The sequence below is a fragment of the Nicotiana sylvestris genome, chromosome 1, assembly GCF_000393655.2.
Source record: "Nicotiana sylvestris chromosome 1, ASM39365v2, whole genome shotgun sequence".
NCBI lineage: Eukaryota > Viridiplantae > Streptophyta > Magnoliopsida > Solanales > Solanaceae > Nicotiana > Nicotiana sylvestris.
This window is the reverse complement of record NC_091057.1, coordinates 125,175,903-125,185,502: the sequence shown is the minus strand read 5'-3', so window position 1 is coordinate 125,185,502 and position 9,600 is coordinate 125,175,903. Positions and strand designations below refer to the sequence as shown.

General features: G+C 37.9%; 1 protein-coding gene across 1 annotated transcript; it reads right to left on the bottom strand.

Annotated features, from left to right (window-relative positions):
* Nucleotides 1-3,380: 3,380 nt before the first annotated feature.
* On the bottom strand, nucleotides 3,381-3,701 carry LOC138874420 (uncharacterized). Its single transcript, XM_070152797.1, has one exon. The coding sequence runs from the start codon at nucleotides 3,699-3,701 to the stop codon at nucleotides 3,381-3,383; it is 321 nt and encodes a 106-aa protein (XP_070008898.1).
* Nucleotides 3,702-9,600: the final 5,899 nt, after the last annotated feature.

Below are 9,600 nucleotides of genomic sequence, written 5' to 3'. Positions count from 1 at the left end.
ACCCCAAGCCTGGTGCTTCTTTGATATATCTCACTACTCTAAGAGAAACTTCCATGTGTGACACCTTGGGATAGTGCATATGCTTACTTAAGACCTGAACTGCAAAGGCAATATCAGGTCTTGTCATAGTGAGATACAACACCTTCCCACAAGTCTTTGATAGCAACTAGGATTCTTGAGTTCTTGATCACCTTCTTGTTTGCAGTTCTGAATGCATTTGTCATACTCTATAGATGTGAGTTTTTTATTCAACTCTAATAGTGTACCAGAAGGCTTTGCTCCACCCAAGACCGATTCAAATATCAACTTTAGTGCATACTTTCTTTGACATATAAGGACTCATTTCTTTGATCTAACAAATTCAATCCCCAGAAAGAATTTCACTTCCCTTAAGTCCTTCATCTTGAACTTCTTATGCAACTCTATTCTGGTGTCACAAAGTAACTTATCATCGTTCCCTGTGATCAATAGGTCATCCACATACACGAGGATGATAACCGTGTCACTACTGGTTTCTCTAATGAACAATGAATAATGATAGTGACTCTGTTTAAACCCTATCTGCAAAAGTACCTCTGTTAACTTTATATTCTACTGCCTTGGTACCTGTTTAAGACTATATAAGGACTTGTAGTGTTTGCAGACCTTCTTAGTCTCCCCTCTGCTTAGCAAACCCCTGTGGAATATGCATGTACACCTCTTCAACCAATTCACCATTAAGGAATGCATTATGAACATCCATTTGGTAAATCATCCAGTGCTGAGAGGTAGTAAGAGCTACAATTGACCTAACTGTTACCATTTTGGCTATAGGGGAGAAAGTTTCACTTTAGTCCAATATTTTCTTTTGATTGTAGCCTTTAGCTATAAGTCTAGCCTTGTATCTTTCAACCTTTCCTGAGGCCTTGTGCTTGATTTTGAAGATCCACTTGCACCCTATTGGTGTTTTTCCCGGGGGAATATTAACTATGCTCAAGATTTTGTTTTCCTCTAAGGCTTCAATCTCCAGCTTTATAGCTTCTACCCAATAAGGATTGGTGTGTTGCCTCATTAAAGGACTGAGGCTCAGAACATGCTGAATAAGCAGACAAGACTTGACTGTATGAGGGAGTAATGTCAGAATAAATTACATAAGTCGAGATAGGATAAGAGCACCTAGTAGCTTTTGACTGCACCACATAATCTTTCATCCATAGGGGAGGCTTACTAGGCGTGGAGGTTTTCTAACCTTAGCAGGTAAAACACTAAGTGAGTTAACTGCTACAATTGGTTCTTCAGCATCAATATCTTCTGTAAAATTTAAGGTGAGCCTCAGCATGAGTATCAACAGGTGCTACCTTATCTAGGAGGCCACCTGGAGGATTTGTAGGACTTGTAGAATAGTCTGGTGTGTGGTGTGAATCAGCAATATGAGAAAGAGAAGGCTCCCCCTCAGATGTAACGCAAGCCTCATATGGAGGAACATCAACACTAGGAGAAGAATCTGTGGATGATAATTTGGGATCTTCACTAATTGGTGAGAGCATATCCAATACAGGAAAGATAGTGCTACCAGGAGATAACATATGCTTGAAAGGAAAGATGTCTTCCTGAAAAATAACATTTCTGTTAACAAATATAGACTTAGAATTCATGTCATACAGAACATAACTCTTTTGAGATGAAGAATAGCCCAGGAAGATAGCAGGGATGGCTCTTGGAGAAAACTTGTCAACTATTCTGAGACATACTGCATAACATAGATAACCAAAGACCTTTAAGTGTTGCACTGAAGGAGGATGCAAGTAAAGCAACTCAAATGATGATTTGTACCCAAGTGTTCTAGATGGCAGCCTGTTGATGAGGTAGAGTGCAGCGGTGACACATTCACCCCAAAACCTTAGAGGAACAGTAGCCTCAAACTTGATAGACCTGGCCATGTCTAAGTTAGTTATGTATTTCCTCTCAACAATTCCATTTTGTTGAGGGGTGTAGACACATGTACTTTGATGAAAAATACCAAGACTGGAAAGCAACTGTTTATACTCTTCACTGAAAAACTCACTACCATTATCAGTCCTTAGGACTTTTATGGAAGCTGAAAACATGTTCTTTATTTGAGTTAGAAAGTCTCTAAGTACAACTATAACTTCTTACTTGAAGTTGAGCAGAAAAATCCAAGTTTACCTGGTATAGTCATCAACTATACTGTGACAAAATACCTATTACCACTATGAGAGGAACTATATATGGCCCCCAGATATCATAATGAACTAAGTCAAATGCATATTAAGACACTGATATACTTAGAGGAAAAGACAATCTAGAATGTTTAGCAACTGGGCATACATGACAGTGATGATTTCCTGTCTTTAAGGTACTAAGAGTATCTAACTTCCTTATTACATCAATAGGAGTATGTCCTAATCTCCTATGCCATACTACTTCAGAATCAAGTAAGTTGGTTGTGTGAGCACACTTATTTTCTGGTGTTGCTATGGAATGCTGTGATGATCCTCGACGTATATATAAACCATGCTCCTCCTTACCAATCCACTTCACCTCACCACTGTAGAGATCTTGGAAAATGCAGAAGTCAGGAAAGAATGCTACCATACATTGAAGTTCTATGGTGAGTTGAGACACTAAGAGCAAGTTGTATCTAAAGTCTGGAATGTATAACACATTAGAGATATTGTTATTTCTAAGTACTAAGGAGGTTCCTTTATGTTATACAGATACTACATTCACAATAGGTAATTGAACAGTGCATCTCTCTGAATTGGGGATTTCTTGACAAAAGGTAAGAGCATCAAGTTGTGAAGTCATATGATTAGACCTGCAGCAGCTAACTTGGTAGATAATTCTGGACCCTCTTCATTCCCTTTTGAGAACATCTGAATAATTTATTGGTACTGCTCTTTGGTGAAGAAAGGAATAACAAGAGTATTATTGGGAGTAGTTTGTGTAAACTGAGGAATGTAGATATGCTGAACTTGCTGCATCCCCGGTTGAGTTCCATAAAAGACTTGTTGAGTGCCTGCTTCTGCAGCATTTGGAAACATTGGACTACTCACACTATTTGCATACACTCCAGAACTCTGTCCCTTTTTTCTTCCTTTGAAGTCTGATGGATAGCCATGAAGTTTGTAGCAATTCTCCTTTGTATGCCCCTTGTAATGACAGTATTCACACCGAACCTTATTTTTTCTATACTTGAAGTTTCCACTTACATTTGCTAGGTTCTTATTACTATATAATACAACTCCTTCTATGCCTTCAGTAGTTTGAGTAGTCTGAATGAAATTAGCCAGACTCCATTTACTCTCTTGATCAATCAATAGAGAGTAGGCTTTGTTAATGCTAGAAATTGGAGACATCATCATGATCCAGATCCTTGACTATGAGTAGGACTGATTCAATCCCATCAGAAACTGAAGTAGCCTGTGATACTCAAAGTGTTGGGCATATTTTTTAGACTCAGGACATGTACAACCAGGACTAGGCATTAACGCATCAAATTCATCCCAGAGACCTCTCAATTTGGAGAAGTAGTCAGCAATATACATGGTACATTGAGTGAGGGTATGGATCTCTCTATGTAGATACAGAACCCTAGATCCATTTACCTTGTCGAATCTCTCCTTTAAGTTCCCCAAAACCTTGTGAGCATTAGAGGCATATACTATAATACTAAGTAAACCTGGCCTTACTGCATTCATTATCCATGAGAGAACTACAACATTAACTTTCTCTCATTGATCATGAATGTCATGACCCAAGTTTTCCTTCGTAGGATGTCGTGAAGGCACCTAGTCTCTAAGACTAGGTAAGTTTAACAATTTTGTAGAAAGAACTGAAATAACGACTATAATCTCAACATCAACAGATATATATAACTAAAAACTGCCGCTCGGTATATACAAGTAAATCTACAACTCAGAGTAAGAACAGCTCCCATAACCCGGTAGTTATAAGTCACAAGCTCTAAGGAAGTACCAAATATCTCTATACATCAGAGTCTAAGAGAATAAAGAAAAACAACATAATAAGAATAGAGGGGGACTCCGAGGTCTACGGACGCTAGCAGATATACCTTGAAGTCTCCAAGCAGCAGCACGTGCTCTACTATCAAGGCTGATAAGATGTACCTGGGTCTGTACAAAAATATGTGTAGAAGTATAGTATGAGTATACTACAACGGTACCCACTAAGAGTCAATCTTAACCTCGATAGAGTAATGATGAGGTCAGGTTTGGGCCCTACTGGAATATAAGAAATAAGGCAGAAGGAGAAATAATAAAAATAATGGCAGGTTAATGAAACAACGAATGTACATGAAAAGTAACAACACGTGAAAATAAGAAGACAATAATAACACGTAAGGAAACGAACGTCCTACAGGCCAAAAAATAACAACAACAACCAACAACACAACAAACAGAGGAAACCAGTAACCGCACAGCAGAAATCTTGTACCACAATAGCGACCCGCACGGAAGAAACCTGGTGCCAATCACACTCCGCACGGAAGAAGCCTCGTGCCAATAACACTCCACACGGAAGAAACCTCATGCTAATAACTCTCTGCACGGAAGAAACCTCATGCTAATAACACACTGCACGGAAGAAACCTCGTGCCAATAACACTCCACACGGAAGAAACCTCGTGCCAATAACACTCCACACGGAATAAACGTCGTGCCGATAACACTCCGCACGGAAGAAACCTCGTGCCACAACCAAACAATCATCTCAACAAGAATCACAAAATTCAACAAATAGTAAATGAAAAAATGATAACACAAGCAAGGAATCCTATAGTTAAAGAACAAATACGGAATCAAGGTAGCAGGTACTTCAACTAAACATGTTGTAAAAATTGAAATTAAGAGATGAGACATGTAGACAAGTGAAATTTGGCTAAACAAGATGATTATACGTGCTAGAATAACTCAATTAACGCATAAAAAGTAAAATACATAGCAAAGACCGAAATTTCAATGTTTAGCCTGTGTACGCACTCGTCACCTCGCATAAAAGGCACTCACATATCAAAATTGTTACAACAATACCAAATCCTAAGGGGGATTTTCCCCACACAAGGTTAGACAAGTCACATACCTCAAACCAAGCTCACTAAGTCAATAAGAATGCCTTTCCCTCGACTTTCCGACTCCAAACGGCCCGAATCATACTATAAGAAACTAATATAATATTACCCCTCATATTTTCGTACGTGAAAGTACGCTATAAGTAAATTGATAAACATTCTAGAATGAGATTATTTTGAGATTACAAGTACTATGCTATTTCAAACAAACGATAAGTAAATTCGTGAAGGTGAGAGAGTGATCGAGTGGAAGAAAATGAGTTTCGTCAAAGTTTGACATTTTGAGGTAAAATACGGCCTGAGCTAAAATACCCAGTATTTATGGACTTGTATCATACAAGGTATCACATGGTCATGATAGTAAAGTGTATAAAGTGTATTAAAAGTGAATAGTATTTTAACTACTTTGAGATAATTGGTTAATTATTCATTTAAGTGGATAAGTGTAGGAATTGTCTTGTCCACGTGGGACCATAACAACTAAACTAAACTATGACTAATATGTGTGCTACGTTGGTGTCATACTTTGGGAGCAAGAAGTCTTGCTAAGCATTAATTATAAATGGGGCCTACCAACCAAGACACTTAAAGAATGCAATTGAACCTAGAGAAATCATTTTTGAAACTCAAGTCTTTGGACTTAAGCTTGCTAAGAACGGTGGAACTCACCATTTTTCAAAGACCTCTTTATACTGGAACATCTTTATCCTTAAAGAGCTCACCACTTTTTTAAACACTTCATTAAAGAATTCATCATCAAAGATCTATTTATCTATAAAGTAACGAATGGATTTATGAAAGAAAGATTTCATGCGAATTCTTGAATTCATGGGAATTCTTTACAAGGAATATATGGCAACATGATTTCTTCAGCAACCATATACAAAAGTATGTCCAAGACAAGCAACAAGAAGCCACGAAATTCATGCAAGAGTAGACGATAGCAACGTGATTTGCTACAACAAAATTTCACACAGATTTTTCCCTACTCCGAACTTACCTTCACGTGTTTTGTCGCAGTTAACGTGTGTTATAGGGATTGTTAAGAGAATCCACTCAGGTATGTTAAGGCTATCCCTCCTTTCTTTTGGCATGATCCATACGATACGAACGAAACGTGCAAATACAAAAATTCCATGAATGACTCTATTCATAGAAGTATTAGAGATATCTATGTTCTTGAATTTTCATGTGTCATAATATGTTATGATCTATTCATGGGTCTCAGAAAAATATGAAAGTTGAAAAGAGTTTACTTTATGATATTACTCAAAGGCAAAATGGTCTTATGACATTCCAAAAGATTTTATTAACGTACTTTTCATGCATTGCATTCATGTACATTGACCCATGACCAGATGGCATTATATACGTGTATATATGTATGTATATATATGTATATGAGATATGGGAAAGGATATGGTGTTATATACGCACCACCACCTGATCAGCTTGTATACGTTGATGATTTTGCCCATCGTGGCCAAGATGATATGATGGGATGCCCTCAGAGATTGATGATGTTATGAAACATGTACCTATGTACAACATGATATTCATATGCATATGCATGATACTATAAATATTTCATGATTTACAAAGTTATTCAGACTTACAAGTGAAGTGATTTACTATATATTTCCTCCATGTCTGTTATGTACTTATTTATATGCCTTACATACTCAGTATATTATTCATACTAATGTCCCTTTTGCCTGAGGACGCTGCGTTTCATGCCCGCAGGTCCAGATAAACGGGTCGAGATCCCTCCAAGTAGGTTATCAACTCAGCGGAAGATGTTGGTGCGTTCTATTTGCTTTGGTGTTGCGTGTTTGGTTAGTATGATTTAGACATGTATTGTTTGGTATGGTGGGACTCTGTCCCGACCTTTATGACATTTGTGTACTCTTAAAGGCTTGTAGACATATGTCGTGTATGTGAAAGATTGTACAACCTTGTCGGCCTATGTTTTGAATTTATAAAGGATCATGTTGGCCTATTAGGCCCGTATGTCACGTGTATATATGATGATGTAATAAGAAAGATACGTTACATTGGTACTCGGTTGAGTAAGGTACCAGGTGCCCGTTACGGCCCATCGGTTTGGGTCGTGACACAGTGGTATTAGAGCAGTTCTGTCCTAGGGAGTCTACAAGCCGTGTCTAGTAGAGCTTTGTTTATGGGTGTGTCGTGCACCACACTTCTAAGCAGGAGGCTACAGGACATTTAGGACTATCACTCTTTCTTCTTACTCTAGATCGTGTGGTAGATCTCAATTATAGGAACTCAATTCCCTAAACTCGATCTTATTGATAATACGATGATGCCTATATATAGAAAGATGATTGGCAAGGGATTGAATGCGGTTGTGAAAGAGTTGAGTCAGAAGAACCCGTTGAGCTTCTGGAAAAGGAGCCTTAAGGAAAGAATATCTATCCACCTTTATGGTGAAGGACAATGAGGGATTCAGAAGGTAAATACAAGTTTCAACGAGTAAAATAAGCAAGGTGAAGAAGGGTATGAGGTACCCAGTTAATAAAGATTATCCTTATTTACCATTCAGGAATAGAGATATAAGCATTTTGAGTTACCTTCAATAGTAACAGAGGTATGTATAATTGGCCACACCGATCTAAGTTATGCTCTATGGAAACTAACAAATATGTTTTAAGAGAAGGACATAATATCACGATCCGACTGGTGTTAGAGTAACCCAAAATGATGGATGGATTGTTTGCGTTAATTAACATTTCCGAAGAATATTACAATTAGATGTGAATCTTAGCATGGTCGAAAATATTTCCGAAGATAGACACTGAAAGCCTGGAAGGGATAAATATTACCTTAGTGTGGCTTTTGTCCCCAGTAAAGAAAGAATGTTAGGCAATTCGAAGAACCAAGGGATGGAGCAAGGGGAGCTAAAAGCAAAAGAATGTTTTGTTCGAGTTTTCATAGTAAAACAATAGACATAGATGATTAGTAGGGAAGTACAAAGAGGGATAATGAAGTATTATGAGTGAACTGTGATACATGGATGGCAACAGTAGAGTGTTACAGAATCTATAGTCAAATGAAGAAAGAGATGGAAGGTGATGGTCCTTGAGACAACAAGAGGGTATTGGCCATATAGTCACATCCTCATTTCAAGAAATAAGTTTGCCAATCTAACGTGATTAACAGAAGGAAAAGTTAGACCCTAGAGTAATGGAAACCGGTATGGATTGGTGAACACGATAAACTAAACATGAATTAGGGACTAAGTGATTTGATAATAGTTGGCATCATGAGAATTTTCAACTTTTGTTCCGGCGATAGTAAAATAGACAACAGAAGAAGATTTAGGAGAAATTCAGAGAATGGTCATTCAGGAAGATGCTTCCCTAAAGCAAGCAATGTGAGCAAAGTTAAGCTTAAGGGACTGTATGTTCCAGTTACACTAAGTGTCACCATCGCAAGTAAGGAATTTTGTTATCCTTTGTATAAAAGGATTATTGCTAGGCGAGTAAGGGTCATCGATGGTATGAAAGGACGTCGAAGATGAAGAGGTAAAACATCTATAGGTAGGTCGTCGTAGCTCCAACTCTCAGTACTCCCCTAAGGGGGGAATATGGTGTGATGTGGTGTTAAATAAGTGATTCTAGTAATTATGGAATGGTAAAGGAAGAATGCGATAAAAATGAGATTGCTCTTATTCAAAGCCTACAGATATGCTACGATTCCAGAACATTATGAAAACACAACATCAAGAAAAGGAAGTAAGGGTTCCTGTCCGAGATGTTATTGATAAAATAACCCAGGAAAGATTACAAGAAACATTAATATGAGAATGGACGAACAAGTAGTTAGTAATTGGTTTGGGAAGAGCCTAGTTATTGCTAAATTGGAGATTAAAGACGAGTCAACATATCGTGCATGATAAACATAGTAAAACCCAATATGGTGAATTTAGTCTCACAGATATGAAATCGTGATCATTGAGAAATATTTAGATAAGAGTTGGGGTAGTTAAAGGTACCATATAAGTGTTACGGAGATAAAAGAAAGTGCCACTGGGAAGTCAGTCAAAATATCAAGTTCAAAAGCAATCCTACAAGCACAAGGGGGTGGAAGTAAGTAACTACGGATAATTATAGCCATGGAAGGACATCAAAAGGTCCGTAATAAGCTCATAGCTTTACAAGAGTTAGAGGGTCCTCCCTAAATATTATAATGAAAGACTAGCAGAGAAAGTAAGGAAGAAGGCCTCAACCCAAGCTTAGTGACCTAAGGAGGGAATGGTCTTATAACGACAGTCTCACAACAATATTGTATGAACTCTATAAGAAAGTGGCACCTACCGTGGCTAATGAAGGGGAAGTAAAGTCAAAAGTAATATTCGAGACCATATAAGTTGCACGAAAATTCTGGCATGCTTGGGAACTAAGATAAGCCAAGTATTCATGCAACAAGTGACAGAATGACCAGGGAAAGTAATTGCTTGCATTTAAAGAAAGTCGAGAAGGAACGAA